The sequence below is a fragment of the Sapajus apella genome, unplaced genomic scaffold (genome assembly GCF_009761245.1).
Source record: "Sapajus apella isolate SASKATOON/1434 unplaced genomic scaffold, GSC_monkey_1.0 scaffold11, whole genome shotgun sequence".
In the NCBI taxonomy this organism is placed as follows: Eukaryota; Metazoa; Chordata; class Mammalia; order Primates; family Cebidae; genus Sapajus; species Sapajus apella.
In genome coordinates this window covers 20,449,371-20,470,731 of record NW_022436951.1, presented here as the reverse complement: position 1 = coordinate 20,470,731, position 21,361 = coordinate 20,449,371, and the positions used below count along the sequence as shown (strand labels likewise).

At 34.0% G+C, this 21,361-nt stretch overlaps 1 protein-coding gene across 3 annotated transcripts in view; it reads right to left on the bottom strand.

The window, feature by feature from the left end:
- Positions 1–12,713: 12,713 nt before the first annotated feature.
- Positions 12,714–21,361, bottom strand: part of CDH12 (cadherin 12) — a 1,125,215-nt gene continuing 1,116,567 nt past the window's right edge. For all 3 annotated transcript variants that reach the window (XM_032278814.1, XM_032278815.1, XM_032278816.1), the window contains 2 exons: positions 20,100–20,351; positions 12,714–16,410 (listed from right to left, as the gene is read on the bottom strand). In XM_032278814.1, the coding sequence (XP_032134705.1) occupies positions 15,911–16,410; positions 20,100–20,351 (752 nt within the window). In that variant the 3' untranslated portion in view covers positions 12,714–15,910. The remainder of the gene's footprint in view (positions 16,411–20,099; positions 20,352–21,361) is intronic.

Below are 21,361 nucleotides of genomic sequence, written 5' to 3'. Positions count from 1 at the left end.
ATGAGGAGGTTTTGTTGCTATCATTGTTTTTTGTTGCTGCTTTTTTTACTTGGTTTTACTTTTCTCCACAAAACTGTAGTTTAAGAGTGATGTGACTGCAGGTGTGATTTTAATTAAGCTGAGATATTACGTATATTTGCATTATTGAATGAGTACTAACTGTATAGGGTTTTCATGTGAAGAAAATGTTAAGGTAAAAGCACATATCGGTGACTGAAACATATTATGTTATCGCTAAACGTTCAAATCTTCTTCCAGTACCAAAAATTATATGCTTATGTTTCTTAAAGTAACAAAATGACTAGCTTCTAAATATGTTTTTAAAATTTATGAATGGTATTATTGTTCTTATAAAAAGTTTTCTTAGCTTTTTAAACCAATCGTATTACTTGCATGTTTCCAAGATAATATTCTTAAGAGAGCTAATGCTCTCAACCAAGACTAACTACCTCATGAGAACAAAAGATATAAGCATTGTAGTATTCTTTGTGAATCTGACTTTATGTTATCTAGCTCACACTTGCCATGACAAACCTGGACTTTCAGGGTAATTATTTTGACTCTCCTCTGTAATTGAGCCTACAGTTCATATGCTGGAAAACATTCATAGGCTGGGCACTTGACATATTTGGATTGTTTTATTTTGCATATGACCTTTTCAGTATTTCAAGAATTTAAATGATTTTATAATAAATTCTCATTATAGATGATAATGAGAAGGCTAAAGTTTTCCTCTGCTCATTCTTTGTGTCCATCAGTTTAACGACTTGTTAAAAACTTACATCTCTCCTGTTATTTTCCTAAACAACATGGAATGCTATATTCTTTTGATATATAACTATACAGCAATTATAAAACAGCAAATCCTACTTTCATTTACTAATGTTGGGTTTAAGAATAGGTCTAAGTTATTTAGTGTGTATATATGCATGTACATAAACACATGCAAAAATTACATAGTAAAAATCATCTGAAAAGAACACTAAAATCAAATGTTTAATAATTTTGTTTTTTTCTTAGTATGTCCTCAATTACTTTTTTATTCTAGTAAATTTTAATAAAGTCTAATTTTGGCTCTTTATATCAATCCTACATTTTTTTGTGTGTGTGTTTCTTTCTTTTTTTTTTTTTTCCTGAGATGGAGTCTCCCTCTGTTGCCTAAGCTGAAGTGCAGTGGCGCCATCATGGCTCACTGCAACTTCTGCATCCTGGGTTCAATCAATTCTCCTGTCTCAGTTTCCCGAGTAGCTGGGATTACAGGTGCCCATCACTGCACCCAGTTAATTTTTGTATTTTTAGTAGAGACAGGGATTTGCCATGTTGGCCAGTCTGATCTTGAACTCCTGACCTCAACCAATCCTCCTGCCTCAGCCTCCCAAAGGGCTGGGATTACAGGTGTGAGCCACCATGCCGTCTTCATGCATACATTTTACACGAAGAAAACTATAGCAACAGTATATGAGAGTGTAAAGTGGCATGGAATATATTTTTTAGAGAGCGATTCAAAAATTAATTTAAAAAACACTGAAAAGAGTAGAGGCAGTATGTTTTTTTTAAGAGTTATACCGTTGGAAAAATACTTTTGAAGGTCACACACTTGAGACGCAGTTTAGTAAAACATTGAGGTTTAATCAGAAGATTATAGAACTGTCTTTCTCCTCAGCATCTTCTCAATACACAAAAGAGTTCTAGTATAATGTTCTAAATATACCAATTAAAATCAGAGGTTATCATAGTGGCTTTTAAAAAGACATAATGATGTTTTCTATATACATGAAAACTGCTTTAAATATAAAGACACTGAGAGGTATAATGTAAAGAAACAGAGAAACACAGATCATATTAACAGTAATCAAAATAAATTGTAGTAGCGATATTACTTTTAGACAAAGCTGACTTCAAAACAAAAAAGTGTATCAGGGATAAAGAGCATTTATCAGATATAAAGGAGTCAACTCTCCAGGAATACCTACAATTCTACATATATGCATGAAGCAAAGCTGATAGGAATTAAAAAGAGAAATGGAAAATCTCACTAATTTTATAGGAGAATTCAACATCTTTTTGTCAGTAAATAATAGATCAAAGAGGCAGAAAATCAGTAAAGGCATAGATGACCTGAACATCATTATCGAGCAATGTTATCTAATTGACATTTATAGAATACTCCATCTAAAGACAGTAGAATGCACATTCTTTTCAAGCTGACATTAAACAGTCACCAAGATAAACCACATTCAGGGCTGTAAAACACACCTTAGTAACTTTACAAAATAGAAAGCACGAAAAATATGTTCTCAATTTGCAATGGAAATAAAGTAGAACTCAGCAGCCAAAAAAATACCTGTGTAAATATTTAAATATTTATGAATTAAGCCAAAGTTTTCTTAATTGCACATATGTTAAAGAAGGTTCCAAAGAAATAAAAACATATTTTAGACTGAATAAAGATGTAAATGCAGTCTATCAAAATTTTAGATATATGATAAAAATAATGTGCATCAAAAGTGTATAGCATTAAATGTATGTATTACAATAGAAAGTTTAAAATAAATAACCTGTGATTTCACCTTCAAGTACAATAAGAAAATAACAATTTCAACCCAAAACAACTTGAAAAATAGTTAAAATTACAGAAGTCAATAGAATTGAAGTTCATAAATCAATAGAATTGAAACTTAAAGAAATCAATAAAAGCAAAACTGGCTTCATTGAAAAGGTAAATAAAATAGACAAAACTCTACCAGACTAACCTGGAAAGAAAGTGAGAAAACAGAAATTAATAATATCAGAAATGAAAGTTAAGAGATCATTACTATTGATCTAATAGTAAGATGGCAATAACAAAAATCGTGAACAACTTTGTGCCCACAAACTTTATAACTTAGATTCAATGGATCAACTTTTGAATAGACATGAACTATAAAAACTCACACAAAGAAAATAAATAACTTGAATAACTCTACATATATTATATGAATGAAATTCATATAAGAATGAACTTTCAACAAAAAAGTAACAGGCCCAGATTATGTCACTTGAGAATTCTGTCAAACCTTTAAAGAAGAAATTGTGCCAATTTTACACAATATTTTTCAGAGTATACAGACAGGAGTAATACTAGATAATTCATTTTAAGAGACTATCATCACCATTATAACAAAACCAGAAATAATATTAAAATAAAAAAACAGACCAATATCTCTCATGAATATAGATTCAAAAATCCTCCCTCTCTCTCTCTCTCTCTGTATATATATATACATATATATATATATATATATATATATATATATATATATATATGCAAGTGTGGTTAATTCCAGATTCAAGGGTATTTCAACATTCAACAATTAATCAGTTTGCCTTCTGTATCTGCTGGCTCTGCATCTGTGGATTCACCCAACTGCTTATTGAAAATAATATTGGAAACAAACAACAGAAAGTAACAATACGACAATACAAATAAAAACAATGCAGCAGAACAATTGTTTACATAGCATTTATATTATATTAGTTATTATAACTATTCTGGAGATGATTAAAAGTATATGGGAGGATGTATGTAGGTAATATGAAAATATTGCTTCATTTTATTTGATACCCAAAACATTTGCTGATTTTGATATCCCAAGGGAGTCCTGGAACCAATTCCCTGCAAATACCAGTGGGTGAGTGTAATTTACCATTTCAATAGGTTAACAAAGAAAAATAATTTACTCATTGATTTAAGAGAGAAAAAAAAAAAGAGTTGACAAAATTCAACACTCATTCATGATTTTTAAAATTTCAAGAAATTAGGAGAGAAAGGGAACATTTCTTTACTGATTTTTATAAATAAAGAATAAAAGTATATATAACATTGCACTTAATAATAAAAGACTCCACACCACTTCTAAATTTAGGAACATGATGGGAATGCCTGCTATTACCACTGTTATTGAACATCATAGTGAAATTTTTAGTTAACGTAATAAAATAAATAAAGGGAATATGTGGATCATAAAGAAAAAAATAAAATTTTTTCTTTGAATATGAGTGATTACCTATTTATAAAATCCACATTATCTATGAAAAAAATTAAAATAATAAGTAAATATAGCAATATTACAGGAAACACGTCATTTAATACAAAATCCACTCACTTCTTTACCTAGTGAAATAAAAATTAGAATTTGAAATTTTAAAAATACCATTTATAACACACACCAAAAAAGAAATATTTAAGTATAAACCTAAGAAATTATGTATAAACTATCATACAGAAAACTACAGAAATTATAAAGGAAATCAAAGACTAAATAAATGTAGAAATGCTTTATTAACTAGACGACTCAATTTTGTTAAAATTTTAATTCTCCACAACTTGATCTCCAGATTCAATGCAATTTCTATAAAATCCCAACAAGCTGCCCTATAGATATCAACAAATTGGCTCAAAAGTTCATATGGAATACAAACATCTGAAGTAGCCTATAAATCATTGAAAGACCAAGTTGGAGTATTCAGACTGTCTGATTTCAATACCTGTATATAGTGACAGTAATCAAGACAGCATGGTTTCCCGAGAGAATGGGCATAGAGATCAATGGAATTGAATAGAGAGCATGCAGAAGTACACCCACACAAATATGCTAAATTAGTTTTTACCAAAGGTGCAAAAAAATTCAATGAAGAATAGTTTGTTCAGCGGAATGTGCCGTAATAAAGAGATGTACTTAGCACACATCACGTACCTTTCAAAAAAAAGAACTAAAAATGATCTTAGAACTTAGACATAAAATTACAATGAAAAAACTATAAAATATATTTAAGGAAACTTAGGTGATCATGGATCTGGTGATGGCTTTGAGATAACCATAAAGGCATGACCTACAGAGAAAATTAGTGAAGTAGATTTTATTAAACACAAAAATGTTTGCTCTGTAAAAAATACCTTAAGAAGAGGAAAAGGCAAGCTACAGACTGGGGAGAAATATTTTCAAAATACGTATCTGAACAGACACTTCAACAAAAAGATATGCAAATGGCATGACCATAAGTGTATAAAGAGATATTAAATATCATTTTCATCAGAAAATGCAAATGAAAAAACCATGAGGTACCACTGCACATCTATCAGAATGGCTGAAATCCAAAAAAAAAAAAAAAAAAAAAAAAAAAAAAACCTGACAATATCAATATTGATGAGAATTAATAGTGAAAAGAATTTTCATTCATTACCAGTGGAAATACAAAATGGTAGATGGTAGAGTCACTCTGGCAGTTATATTCAAAATTAAAAATAATCCTACTATACGATCCAATGATTGGGCTTTAAGGTATTTTCCCAAGTGATTTGAAACTTATGTTAAAAAACCTGTAAATGAATATTTATAGAATATTTTATTTTATTTATTTATTTATTTTTGAGACAGAGTTTCACTCTTGTTGCCCAGGCTGGAGTGCAATGGCGTGATATCCACTCACTGCAACCTCTTCCACCCAGGTTCAAGCAATTCCCCTGCTTCAGGCTCCTGAGTAGCTGGAATTACAGACATGCACCACCATGCCTGGCTAATTTTCTATTTTTAGTAGAGATGGGGTTTCTCCATGTTGGTCAGGCTGGTCTTGAACTCCTGACCTCAGGTGATCTGCCTGCCTCGGCCTCCCAAAGTGCTGGGATTACAGGCGTGAGCCACCGCGCCTGACCAGAGGCTTTATTCTTAATCAGCAAAAACTCAATGCAACCAAGATATCCTTCAGTAGATCAATGATAAACTGTGGTACATCTAGACAATGGGATGTGATTCCACAAATATAAATGGGCTATTACACCACATAAAAAGAGAGATGAGTCTTCAATTCATATTGCTAAATGAAAAAGGCAGTCTAATAAGCCTACCCATTGTATTATTCCATTTATATAACAGTCTGAGAGACAAAACTATAAAGACAAAGCAGATCAATGGTTTTTCAGAAGTTCAGGGAAGGCTTCACGTAGAGTATCTGAAGCACAGGAGATGTTTTTTAAAGCAGTAACACTATTCTGCAGGGAATTGTAATGGTGGATAAACAACACTATGCATTTGTTGAAATCTACAGAACTTTACAGCACAAACAATAAACAATATATGCAAATTTAAACATAATCTTTTAGGACATTAAGGGATCCAAGAATTGAATGAAGAATGTGACAAAAGAATTTCATTTTTTAACAAATGATGAAACCACCTCACTTACCACTGACAGGGAAGGGGCGTAAGATTTGTGACCTAAGTAAATTTGGAAACGAGGGGAGTTTGTAAGACCGAAGGCAAGAGAACTCTAACCGATAACATTGTTTCACGTGAGGTTATGAATTAACAATCCCGAAATATGCAGTTGACCCTTGAACGACATGGGTTTAAACTACATGGATCCATCTATGTGTAGATTTTCTTCTGCCTCTGCCACCCATGAGAGGCGAAGGCCAACCCCGATTCTTTCTCTTCCTCTGCATTATGCCCAATGTGACGATGATGAGGATGAAGACTTTTAGGATGATCCACTTTCACTTAATGAACAGTAAATATAGTTTATTTTTCTTACAATTTTCTTAAAAACATTGACTTTTCTCTAGTTTATGTTAGTGTAAGGGCACAGTATGTAATATAATGCCATACAAAATATGTATTAATTGGCTGTTTGTTATCAGTCATACTTCTGGTCAACAGGAGGCTCTTAGTAGCTTAGTTTTGGGGGAGTCAAAAGTTCTATATGATTTTTGTCTGTGTGGGGCATAGGTGCCCCTAACTCTGGTGTTGTTCTAGGGTCAACTATATGCTAGAATTCACAATTAAGTAAATGAATGGCAGATGGTGGGAGGTGGGTTTCTCAGTGTTGGAACGGGAGGGAACATATAAGCAGGAGAGAAGGGTATGTATAATTTCCCATATGGTAATAGAGTGAGAGACATCAATATTTATTCATTTTTAGCCTAATGTTAGTACATGCGATTACACATGGAAATATATATGGATATTGATCATAGATGCATAGTTGGAATAAATATACATATTTTTGCTCTATCACTGGAGAAGACATAGAAACACAAACCTTAGTAGCAAGAAGCATACCTGCCATTCAGATCTTGGCTTGCATACATTTTTCCAACAAACAGAAACAAGGCTTTTTAGAGAACTATGGCTGATTCTAGAACTGGGTGGGAAATATGCAAGGAAAAGCTTGAATTTTGGAGTAGCAGAAAGTAAAATAATGCTTACAACAAACTGAAAAAAACAAAATCAAGCAGTTATGGGATATGAAAAAGGGTACAGGAGCCAACTGAAATAGCTTTATGAATAAAGTAGTATTGGTAATCCGAACACTCTGGGAGGCCAAGGCGGGTGGATCACCTGAGGTCAGGAGTTCAAGATCAGCTTAACCAATATGGGGACACCCCGTCCCTCCTAAAAATACAAAAATTAGCCAGGCATGGTCGTGGGCACCTGTAGCCACAGCTGCTTATGTGGCTGAGGCAGGAGAATTGCTTGAATTCAGGAGGGGGAGGTTGCAGTGGGCCACGATTGTGCCAATGCACTCCAGCCTGGGCAACAGAGCGAGACTCCATCTCAAAAATAAAAATAAAAATAAATGAAAAAATAAAGTAGTATTGGCTTATAAACCAAAATATCCAATATCTATGAGTTCATACCAATATAAATAAATACTTATAGATAATTGAAGATAGACACATCTCCTATACAGATGAAGTCCAGTATTTTAGGTAGATACTCTGCCTTGAAGAGACGAAGCACACTTCTGCACTTGTTAAGTAAGGGCTGAGCCAAGTGACTTTCTTCAGAGAAGTGAAACGTAAGCAATTGGGGAAAAATGAATAATGTATAGTGAAGAAACCTGAGAAACTATTTCAGCCAGATGATTAAGGTGAACATCAACAGTGATAAGTCATTTTGAGAGCATGTCCCTGTGATAGATTGTGATGAGAATGGCACTTAACCTCTGTGGTCTTCGCCCCTAAAATCCACCATACTCCCAGTATAATCATGAGAAGGGAAAATTATATTAATGTCAATTGAGAGACAGTCTACAAAATATCTGGTCACTAACCCTGAAGACTCTCCATATCATTAAAAATGAGGAAAGCTGGCCGGGAGCGGTAGCTCATGTCTGTAATCCCAACACTTTGGGAGGCCAAGGCAGGTGGATCACGAGGTCAAGAGATCGAGACCATCCTGGTCAACATGGTGAAACCCCGTCTCTACTAAAAATACAAAAAAATTAGCTGGGCATGGTGGCGCGTGCCTGTAATCCCAACTACTCAGGAGGCTGAGGCAGGAGAATTGCCTGAACCCAGGAGGCGGAGGTTGCGGTGAGCCGAGATTGCGCCATTGCACTCCAGCCTGGGTAACAAGAGCGAAACTCTGTCTCAAAAAAAAAAAAAAGAGGAACGCCTGCAAAATTATCACAGACGAGAGAAACCTAAAGAACCTGATAACTACATGCAATAGCATATTGTGGTAGTATCCTAAGACAACAACAACAATAAAAGAATATTAAGTTTAAAAAAGTGTAAAAAAAGTATACAATGTAATTAACAAGGCATCAGTACTGGGTCATTAATTATATTAATTATGATAACGATACTATAATAATGGAAGACGTCAGCAGGGGAAACTGGGTTTGAAATGCACAGCTAATTTCTGTACCATCTTAGTAATTTTAAGTGTGTGTTTTTAAAACTGCTACTTGAATAGTAGAATAGCAATACAATGGGAGATTCAACAACAGCATGCAAAAGATCATAAATACTCATCAGAAATAGAACTGATGAAACAGGGAAAAGCATGGGAGAGGAGAGGAGAAGGGAGGGGAAGGGAGGGGAGAAGGGATGGGGAAGGGGAGGGGAGGGAAAGAGAGGGAAGGAGAGGAGAAGGGGAAGAGAGGGGACAAAGAAAAAGCAAGCACTGGAGAATAGTTCAGATCCCAAGCAACAACAGAGGTACTAAACTTGGAAAAAAGAAGATATAGACTTGGATCTCATGAATTCAAAGCCAGTGGATTGGATCGGCCAGGTGGTGTTCAGAAGATAGCAAATATATGCAACTGAAACTCCATCATCTTACTGAAAGGGAAAACGTATAAATATACATTTAAGGAACATTTGAATAGCATTTATACAGAGATGAAAATTGCTATTATAACAAGAGGCCTCCAAATGTCAATGATATAAAAAAGAAATGAGAACAGAAGGGAGAACTCTGTGGGACTATTTTTGTAGGCTGTGTGAGAGGTATGTGAATCCTTAAAAGAGGAAAGAAAAAAATGCGTGAACAAAAAGGTGGAAGAAGTTGGAAGATGAGATATGAAGGTGTGATTAACTCCACAGAAACATTAGGGAGATGAAAAAAAGAAAGAGTGAGGTTTTTAAATTATTATGTTATTGGTGAACTTCAAAGAAACAGATATCAGGTTGTTCAACAGTTATAAAGGAGCGAGAGAGGAGAACGCAATACACTGCATCTCATGGGTAAAGGGCTGCAGTGCGCCTAACACAATTCTGTTAGTGTCCTGGCTCTGCCACTTGTTGATTGTGACTAGACATTTTTCTTCACATGTTCAAGCCTAATACTTATATGCAACATAAATATAATGGTAATATGTGTCTCATCAAGTATGCATTAAATGCTTGTAGCGTAATTGTCAACATAGCATATGCTCAGTGATTAATAGCTCTATTATTCATATTACTTAAAAAAAAAACCCATCAGAGAAAAAGAGATGAAAGGCTTAATGAAAATTCTCTTGAACTTAGAGAAGAGAGAATTACTGATTGTCTCATGTAATTTTCAATCAATGAAAACACCATATCCAGAGGAAAACTGATAGGAAGAGACTAAATAAATTCCATTTGGATGTTAGGGATTTAAGTGATGATGTGGGCTAACATACAGCTACACCCAAAGGAAGCTAAAAAGAAATGAAATTAGACACAATGAGATTGAAAATTCCAAGTAAGTTAAGATCAGGGTAGTATTGAGATGTTAAATGTCCATGTTTAAAAGGAGATGCAAAGTGATATAGCTTCAAATATATCGAATTCTTGGTAATGTAGACATGAATATTTTCAATTGTATAAGAGTTTTTACCTGTACTGTGGCAACGTCTTTTGTCCTTCAGTCTTGGCTCTTGACTAAGATATTGACATCAAAACCAATAATTTTTAGGTTATTTATTCTTTATAAGGAAGTATAATAATATATTATAGTATAACTCATAATTCCCAGAGTTTATTTCATGATAAATTACCTTGTCATTGTATTGTAATAAATAATAATGTAGAAGTTATAAAAACAAGGGAAAAAGCATCAGCATGAAAGTTGATACTTAATTATTCACAATTAAGAAAAGGGCTTTACCCCATAGTTGTTTCCTATTTCTTGGTTTTACCCAAGTCATTTGGCCACTCTTATCTTCTATTTTTTTTTTTTAATTTTAAAATGGGACAATTAAAATGACATCCAATTAAACCCTAATAAAGTTTAAGAACTGTTGAGAAATTTAGTAAATAAAATTGATTGTTTTGAAAATCTGTGACAGTTGATTGTTAAGAAAATAAATAATAAAAGGATTAAGTGACTCCAAGCTACTTGGGAGGCTAAGGCAGGAGAATCACTTGAACCGGGAAGATGGAGGTTGCAGTGAGCCGAGATTGCGCCATCGCACTCCAGCTTGGGCAACAAGAGTGAGTCTCCATCTCAACAAAAAAAAAAAAAAAAAAAAAAACATAGGGGGCAACCACAAAAAAAAATGGGTTTTTTAACATGTAAATACATATATAAGTATGTGTATGTGTGTGTATGTAATATACATGCATACTAGAATTAATCTCATTGTTTTATAAAAATGGATATGAAGTAAAATTATCAGGTTTCTTTTCCAGATTTGGGGTCATTATGACTGATTATATTACATTTTACATCCTTTTTAAACTGAGAAAAAGTTATGATAATGTAATTTAAAGGTAAGGGAATATGTAAATGGAAATTTTGTATTGTTTCTATGCTACGTATATGTGCATATACTTGTTTTTGTAGATGTGTATGCGTGTGCCTCTCCACAACAATAAAAAGAATGCCACAAGGTCCATTAGCAGACAAATATTTTGTGTAAATGTTTTTTAAGGCTAACAGAACAGTAATGGATGAAACTGGGCAAAAATTTGCAGACTAGGGAATCAGTGTTGTAGCTCAGTGGAAAACTTATCTTCTCACCACAATCCTAGGATGTGTCAGGATTTGGACATATCATATGGCAGAAAACTGGACTGATACAGGAGGGTGAAATACAATAAATTAGAATGGAAGTCTATATAGCTCCTTTTTCACATATTGTGTTTGAAGAACATAATTCAGAGGAAAAAATAGCATTACAAAATGTAAGAAGTTGCAATTAGCATCATCAGAGTGAGTCAAGGAAAGACTGATCTAAAATTAAGAGCAGAATAATATAAAAAAACAGAGGACAGAACAACAAAATATTCTTGAAATTAAAAATTTAAAAATAATCACTACAAAAAATCAATAGAACTAGAAGACAAAGAGGAAAAGAACACCATGGAAATAGGGTAAAGTATAAGACAGAAAGTGACAGTTGAAAGATAAGTAGTGCTTAAATCTAAAACATCCAAAAACCAAAGATCAAAATTCCACAGAGGGAACAGAAAAATGCAGGGTAGGAAATTATCAAAGAATAATTTCAGGAAAGTCTCTCAGAACTGAAGGTTCTGAAGTTCTGTGTTGAAGGGAGTCATAGAATACCAGGTCCTGAGAATGACAAAAAAACAAACAAACAAACAAACAAAAAACTCATCTTGGCTCATCCACGTGAAATTTTGTAACAATAAGGATAAAAAATGTGAAGACTATTATGTAAAAAAAAATCACATATAAAAAAAAGAATGACATGGTCACTATGTTGTCTCATTACCTCAGTTGGATGATAAAATATGACACAAACTATTTTCAAAATATTGAGGAAATCATTTGAAAAAGAACATAATTCCAAATGAGAATTGTGTACCTATGCAAACTACAGATTGATGAAGCAAAAAAAAAAAAAAAATCAAGGAAGGAGTAATTTATGAAAATAGCATACCCCTACCACCACATACACACGTCTCTTTCCTTAGTAATCAAACTGAGGCTGTTTATTGACATTTAATCAACTCTTTCTTCAGATCTAGTAATAAGTTAGGGACCTCTTCGTATATAAGGCCTGCACATTGACATCTAATTTTAGGAATTTCCATTTTTAATAAAATAGTTACTGAAACTTTTCCAAGGGTTTTTGTGGGCAATAACACATCCCTTCTAATTTTTTCTTCCAACCATTTGTTTATCCTGTTTGGCTCAAGATCTAGGCTAATTATTTTAACAAGTTTTTCTCTCTTTTCATATATACACCTCTGCTCTTCAATTGGCAGAAGAATTTTGACATTTGCACCTAAGAAATGCTTGTCTGGCTCCTCTTATCTGGTAGAAGTGATGAGTTTTAATGTATAACCCATCCAACCCATAGTTCAAAGATTCCTAATATTTAAATTATGCTTTAAGGTTAATAAAACAGAGCGGTGGGCGGCTAAGGAGCTTGCACCATATTTCTGGTGAGAATTTGGTACAAAAGAAATTTAAGATTATTTCTAGTATATCATATTGTTTCACTCATATGTGTTGATCTAATACTTCATTGAATACAATTAAATGTAACATTAAAAAATATGTCTAAGTAACATACATATGTTACATATAATACGTACATATACACTTCTATAAAAGTAAATATTCAAGGCAATAACAAAATTATGGTTTCATTATTACTAACAGCCAAAATTTCCTATATAAATTCTAAACATTTTATATTGCTTAATGCCTAAATGAAGGCCAATAATTGTATTATAAATAAAGCAGAACTTAACATGTTATAAGTATTGAAATATTAGGCCTAGTGTGATGTCATAGCCTATAAGATATCCCATAATACTTAAATATATGAGCACCAAAGAACTCTTTCCCCCATATCTCTCCTCTGGTGCCTCATTGTTTCTGAAATGATTTCTATTCAAATTTTTTTTTACATGGATTTGGCTTTTTTTGTGTGTTTTAAACCAAGCCAGTTTTGAAAAAGAAAATTTGATGAACATCTGTGTAGTTGATATGGGATGAATTGTTATAATCATATGTTATAATCCTATGCCCCAGTACCTCACAGTATGATTATATTTGGAGATAGAGCCTTTAAAGAGGTAATTGAGATAAAAAGAGCTCTTTTAGGTGGGTGTATGCAGTATGACTGGTGTCTAAGAAGAGAAATAGGACATGAGTAAGCACAGAGGAACTACCCTGTGAAGACACAGAGAAGATGGCCCTTGGTAAGTAAGCCAAGGAGGGACTCCCAGGAAAAATCAACTCTGCCAGGACCTTGGTCTTGGATGGTTTGCCTCCAGGACTGTGAGGAAATACATTTCTGTTAAGTCGCTCAGTACGTGGTATTTTGTTATGGCAGACCTAGCAAACGAATGCAGGGGTGTGGCAAAAATAAAAGCTTGACGTAATAAAAAGCATTTAATAGTTTAGTGCAAATAAAATCTATTTCATATTTTTGTTTAGCGTCTCAGCCATGAGGTTTGAAATGACCAGTCCCTCCCAAGTTTTCTCCATGCTACCATTGCTCCTGCTAAATGACTACATGCAGAGGCAGTTATATTCCCTAGCAAAATGCAAAATGCAGCAATTCCTGATGAGAATCATCTGGTCTACCGGAAGTAATCTTGCGCAATAACCTTCTTCAAGAGTCATGCATCACTCCTTAGCAAATCATGTTGCTAAGGCAAACCCAAAATTTGTCCTAATCTTTATCTACAGGATGGTTATGGCATCCTCATCTTTTAAAACATGTTATACAAATACTTTCCCAAACATACTGTAAATTATCACACTACGTCAATATTGTAATGCAGTTCTTAAGGATTAGACAAGGCAAAATTGGGATGGGATGGAACAAAACAAGATCAACAGCCATTCCTGAGAGGAAGAAAATGAGAATATGCAATTTGGAGATACCAACAAAGAAATGGGGAATGGAGATTCAAATGGCCCCATTGCTGCAGCATAATGAGTAGTCAGATGATTTTAAAGGATGCATTTATAAATGGATAAGGGTGAATATGATTTTCTTGTGTTATCTGTATTTCTGTCTGTTTTTCCCATGTGTGAATTTTTAACTTCAAAACTTTGCAAATATTAAATGTATTTATGAATATTTCATAAACCCAGCTAGATATTGACCACATCTTCAGGATGCACCCATAAGCAACTTTTTTAACTTATATATAGTGTGAATATTTCAGAAGTCACTTACATAGTTATCGTATTTATATAAAATATATTTTATAATTATATTGCCTCTTTTTATGTTTTTCTAGCTAGTGTGCAATCCACTTGAAAGCAATGTATGTGAGTATAGTTTACTAATGTGTTACAAAATCTAATATGACTTAGAAATTTGCATCCAATTAGAAAGTTCTTTTCAGGGAATTTGTAGGGGAGAATTTAAATGAAGATTTTTGTAGAAGAGAGAACTAAGAGGTAGCTATGAGCTCCAGCACAATAATGGTGTTCACAAAGGTGAAGTCTATGTTAGCAAAGTAAGTATATCAGCTGCCTGGGATTGCATTTGCATTCATTATAGGATTTAGTCATTGGTTTGAACTTTTTTAATCCTTGACTTTTTATTTTTTCAGTAACGTATAACAAATATTTTTAGACATCTTATAAATCCATCCTCTATTATTTGATATGTATTTTATTTTCACTGCTCATCAAAGAATCACTAGATCATAAGAAACTTTGAGAAACTGTGTAATGAATTTCTCTTTCCATGCTTAAATGAATGGCACTTTTTTTCCTAGGAATTTTCATAGAAACACAGCCTGAAATTATTTCTATGACTAAAAGCTGAATCTGGTTACCGTTAAAACCAATTTTCCACACACCAGTACAATATTAAACAAACCAATATTTATTTTAATGTGTAATTTGAGCCCTGAGGCCTCTCTTTAGAAAGAGGAATATATTTTTCTTTTCTTTTTTTTATTTAATTTTTTTGGAAAAGAAAGTAACATTTTAATGAACAGCTTTAATGTGAACTAATGTTAAGATCAAACATCGTTTCTAGAATACAGGACTTATATATTGACCTTGATATTTTCATATTTTCTGAAAGGGTCGGAAAAACAAATATGTTTTGCCATACAGTTTAAAAAAGAAAAAGAAAACCTTTTGAATTATAAGAAGGTGGAGATTAGAAAGTGTTCTTCATTTGTTCTCAAAAGAATGAGGAGAGCCAGAGTGTCGCTATTGCTTCTTGACATAAAGACAGTATCTTTGTTTTATGTCCTCTTTATCTCTGAATCCTGCAATGCCATCACAGCAGAGTGTACTGTACACCACTTTAAATGATAAGAGTTTCAATAGGCACTTTAGTGGAATTAAGAAAAATCTAACACTCTTCCACCGTGATGCCACATAGCTAACTTCGTTCTAGGTTGTCATGTCAGTAAATTGTATTGAATAGGCCTGAGCTTGTCTCAGTGTGATTGTGAAAAAAACAAAGCAAGAAAACAAAGCAAGTGCACATTATAGGATGTATCTCGTGTTGGCAGAATAAACCAGAACTGACAATATGATTAATATAGCAACTTGCTAGAAACCGGATAATCAAAGGAACCTTGTCCTAGAAAGTCTGTGTTTGTGTGTGTGTGTGTGTGTGTGTGTGTGTGTGTGTGTGTGTGTGGTTTCTATTAATATGTGTTTCTTTTTCTTTTTTAAAAATTTCCCCTCTCGGCTGTATTTCAGCCTTCACGACTCCCCTAAGTGACTTTATCAGAGTTATAACTCTCTTCTTCGCCAAACATGTCTGCCAAGACTTTAAAGCGGGGTCCCCAGTCTGTCAGGTAATCGTAGTCCTGGTCGGCTTCTGTGGTGAGAGAGTCTATAGAGCTGAGGGACTCTGCCACGGACCCACTCCCTTCGTAGGCATATGTGGCCAGTGAATCGTATGGTGGGGCAGTTGGGTCCATGTCATTTTCCTGCAGCCTTTGATGAATGAAATCCCTTATGTCTGTGTTATCTTCCACTGGTGGTCTCTGACGAGGTAAACAGAGAGAGTCTGGTTTTATATCCCTGCGAATTTTGTTTTCCTCAATCACTTTTGGGTTTCTCAGAGCCCCGATGTCGAATGCCTGGGTATCCTCCTCCCCACCTCCTTCATCATCATAATGGATGACGTTGTCTCTGATGTCTTCCTTGGAGGTCATCAGGGTGTCTTTCTTCTTCTGCCTTCGCAGTGCTACATACAGTACAACTATGGCTGGAACAAGACAAAAATTGCAATTTGAGAATAGAAAGCAGATAGATCGTTTCATTTCTCCATATAAACTAAAATTGATTAGGGGTGACTGCGTTTCATTAATGGCTTCCTATTACTTGCATAGTAAACATAATATAATCAATAGGATCATGCATATGTTGAAATATTTTATTGTTTAAAGCCAGCTTCATTTTGAAATTGTAACTAACAAGAAATCATGGCAAAGTTATTCACAAAATAAAACAAGTATGCCTTTATATTGAAGTATTTTGGGGTCAGAGAAAAAATGTCTGTTGCAGCAAAAGAAAAAAAATGATACAATAATTGTTCCACTCATATAGAAAACCATAAGAGTTAATATAAGAAAATATGAATGTAATCATCTATAAATAAGACGATCATTCATAGGTAACTTTCCAGTTGTAACATTCCTAATTTTAAATTAGAAACTTATGTTTCTTATGCAATAAGCCCAAGTCTTCACTGTGACAATTATTTTTAAAGGCAATAAATAAGAGAGAGAGAAGTAGAGGAAGGAAGGAGGGAAGGAAGGAAGGAAGAAAGGAAGGAAGGAAGGGAGGGAGGGAGGGAGAGAAGGTGGGAGGGAAGGAAAAAAAGAAGGAAGGAAGGAAGGACCTTATAAACCTGACAAACTGAAACATTAATTTCAATTCTGTGTCCTGCCATATTTAGACAGTTTTTAAAGCAAATGCCTAGAATTCAGGTTACCTTCATAAAATCATATTTTAAAATTGTTAATTTATGTCCTTTCATTATTTAAATCTCTCTTTATTCCTAGTTCATTTAAAGCTCTCCACTAAATCAATGGTGTTTATTTCTTCTATGTGTGAATAGGCACAGGTACAAATGATGACATCAGTATTCAGCTTTTCTTGTCATAACAACCCCTCTCCTCCATAGTGGTGTCCACAGGATGAAAGCTAATGTGTATTTGATTTACCATAGCAGAGTCCGGAAGACACCTGTCATAGAATTATAAGGTAGAAAAGAATGCATTATGATAAAATTTCATCTATTCTCTCTTCCTTCAAAATTACAGATGGACCAATTGGAAAGAGAGAGAGCTCTAGGTAGAGACTCTGTACAGTGGGCCCTGGGGATATGTTTAGCAACCTGCACTCCTCCCAAGGGTTTATGGGATCTCAGAACAAAGGACACTGTTATTTGTTCATCTACTGAGTATGTGAGAGACTGCAGTCCTCAAGGAGCAGCCTCGTACATAAATGAGCTTAGAATCACCATGGCTGAGAAGGAGACTAACTAGATGTGCCTGAAGTCCATTCTAAAATGACCCAAGCACCATAAACTTTCTGTGCTTACTCTTACCCAAGAAAGGGTAGGTGAATGGCTGAGAACAAGCTAGCAGACCTAAAGGAGCATGAAATTGGTCAAGGAGGTCAAAGATTGGGTGGATTTTTAAGCAGACCCCATGGCAGGACAAAGAGTGTCAATGTACACTGCTGTATATCAAAAATTCGCAATGTCTAGAATAGTGCTGGTGCTCTATGGATGCTCAGGAAGTATTTGGATAAATGGGTGGCAGGTGGCAGTACATGCTAAGGATGACCTGAGCAGATCACTTGCTCCATTGGATGATGGCCAAAGGAGAACATCCAGAACATACCAAACCATTACAGGTTGGTACTGTCAATCCACATAAGAAACAGAAAGAGTTTCTCTGAAATAAAATATATTTATTTGGGAATAAAGTATAGCAATGGGAATATGGGTGCCATAGTAAACTATGTGTATGTTCAGGGAAATAAAGGAAGACAAAGGTTTTTAAAGAAAAAATGAGGAGGATACATATTTTGTTTGCTTATTTGAGACAGAGTCTGGTACTGTCACCTCGGCTGGAGGGCAATGGCATGATCTCAGCTCACTGCAACCCCATCCTCCTGGGTTCAAGCAGTTCTCCTGCCTCAGCCTCCTGAGTAGCTGGGATTACAGGCATACATCACCATGCCAGGCTATTTTTTGTATTTTTAGTAGAGACAGGGATTCACTATGTTGGCCAGGCTGTTCTCAAACTCCTGACCTCGTGATCTGCCTGCCTCAGCCTCCCAAAGTGCTGGGATTACAAGCATGAGCCACCATGCCCGGCCAAGGAGGATATAAATTGTTTTAAATAATTATTCTTGACCACAAAGATTAATAACAAAGGTGATGACAGTCCGACTTTGGACAGGCAGTTGCTGGGCAGATGTCCCAGCAGAAGTGATTTTGTATAAGGTTGTGCCAGCCTATGTGCGGGGTTGTGATTTTTACAGTCTTTTCCATTATCAGGCACATAAGCCTGAAAACCCTCTCTCCCTGGTCTTGCCTAGCTCTATTTGTCAGGTTTTTCTTAACATTAGTGACTCCATTTTGATTCTGACAACGTTCACAATATAGAAATACTCCAGGACTCAGCTACAATAGAAGAGAGGTGTATGAGACAGAAATACTTCATTTGATGTTAAATACCTAAATGATCTTGTTAAATTTCAGAAGTGAAAATATTTCTTTGAATGTGTTCTTAAAGTTTATATTCACAAAAAGAGATGCCAGGGATAATTTGTTATGAATTATAGGATATAAAGAACACTTTGTTCTGAACACCAAAGCTGCTCATGTGGAATGAATACCTACACCATGCCAATTCAACCAGAACTTCACCCTCTCTGCCAGCACAAGCTTCTGACTCAGGGAGGGGTCCCCACAAGCTATCATGTAATGCCTTACTCTGTGCCTTACATCCTATTAATTAAATTTCTTTCCTAGAGATAAAATCAGGTATCCATATTTGTCAGATTATATTTGGCTAAGTAGTAAATATGCATGTACAATTTGATTGCATACTACCAATTGTATATCTGTTGCCATTTGATTTTAAAGGAATGAGATGTAACAGAAAATCTCTCTACTTTTGTGAATCTGGCAGTGAATTAATAAATGGGGAAGCTGAACAGAGTTGATGGAAGAGAGAACCCCCTAATAGGTTTATATTCACTCTCACAGAGATGTTGTAGATTACTTTTACTTCAATCATTTTCCTTTGGAGTGTTTCCAGATATTTTAATCTGTTCTGTTCTCATGGAAATGGTTAGAATTTTCATGTAAGGAGATGCAAGAAACTGGAAGAAGAATTTTTTTTGGATGGCAGTTTAAACAGAAAAGACAAATTTGAGGATTACTTTACATCCTGTTTCTTTCTGATCTCTCTTTATCTTCCTTTCTTTATTGAACTGGAATTTGGGATCCATTGTTCATGAAGTATATTTTTAAAAGGACGATATAATCTCTTATTAGACAGCAGCAATTACTAGGATGTAAAATGAATTGAGAAGCTGTTGTAAATGGATATTTATTAAAGAGGATTTCACTGTGACAAGGGTCACAAACTATTATTACTAGAAAATTCCTTCAGTATTGAACATATTTTTGGCGTTTATTTGATAACGTTATTTATTTATCCTCGATAATATATATCCAAGTATGAAATAGAAAAATTGCATTAATAACGTTAATTCAATACACATAGATTATCTTCTAGCTAGGTATGATGTGTCAATGAAGAAAAACCTGCTTAGATGACAAATTGCGGAGAGAGATAGAGGAGAAAGGGGGAGAGAAAGAAAGAGAGAGTGAGTTAGAAATAATTAACAACGATTAATATTGAAACGAACCTAAGAGTATAATAATGCATAGTAGAATTGCAATCAACGCCCCAGTGCTAAGTCCTACAGGTAGAAAAATTGCTTCCACATTACAAGACAGGATGGTACCATCAGAGTCACATCTACAAACTCGAATAGTCATTGTGTTTGTGCTGCTCTGGACAGGGTAGCTGCTGTCTTCTATTATAACAGGGAGGAAATACAACTCTTGCTGCCTGCGACTGTATCCATTTCTTCGAGCTTCAATTCCAGCTGTATTGTCTACAAAACATGACATTTAAGGTAACAGGGTTACGTCAGATCTTCAAGTTGGTATCTACTCAATAGTGAGAAGGTCTTCTTGAATCAGAAATATGGATTCTGATATTCTTTATTTCTGTTCACATTATGAAAAGTGCCAAAATATAATCAAAATAATCATTAGAGGAAGAAGAAACATTAATCTTGTCTGGTGGAAGAATTAAATTTTCTATTCAGAAAGATTACAGAATGATCTACAAAACAGAAAGTATGTTAGATTGATCCATTTTTTTCTGACATCGCAATCTCATTAAAAAATATTTTGTAGATATTCTCATGTATAATAGGAAAGATTACAAACTATGAATATGTAAAATATCTCACAAACGTACTCTTTATATTAAAACCAATTGACTATTTTAAATTAAGGATTTTTCTATCTACATGTTGTATGTATATGTATATGTTTATAAATATGTTCATATATGTTACATTTGTTTGTATGTATGTTCTCCTCTGCACATCAGCTGGCGAAAGATACATGGAAAAGAAAATATGTTAAAAACATTAAAAATTGTAAATACCTTGAACTATAACAATCACTACTTTAATATAATTACAAAAGTAATTCATTATAATTCTGGTTAATTAAAAAACAATAATATTTACTTACAATAATGCGAGGCAATGAAAATTGCTACTTTTATATAAATGCAATTAATACTTCTATTGAAAGGTGCTCTTTTGCATGCATTTTCTCTTTTATTTCTAGACAAAAAAGCAAAAATTTTGTTTTATTTATAATATTTCATTTGTGTGTCAAAGTAATTTCTAGAAATGCTTTGTTATGTTTAGAAATGTACCAATACATAGTTTATTATAGCCGTGCATAATGCCCACCTGAGAATAAGGCAAGATCATTTTAGAAAAGTGTATAATATATTAAAATTGTGCAAGTCTGTCATAAATATGTTACTATTTCAGTCAGATTTCATTTTCCTATTGGTAGAATTTAAATTCAACAACTGAAA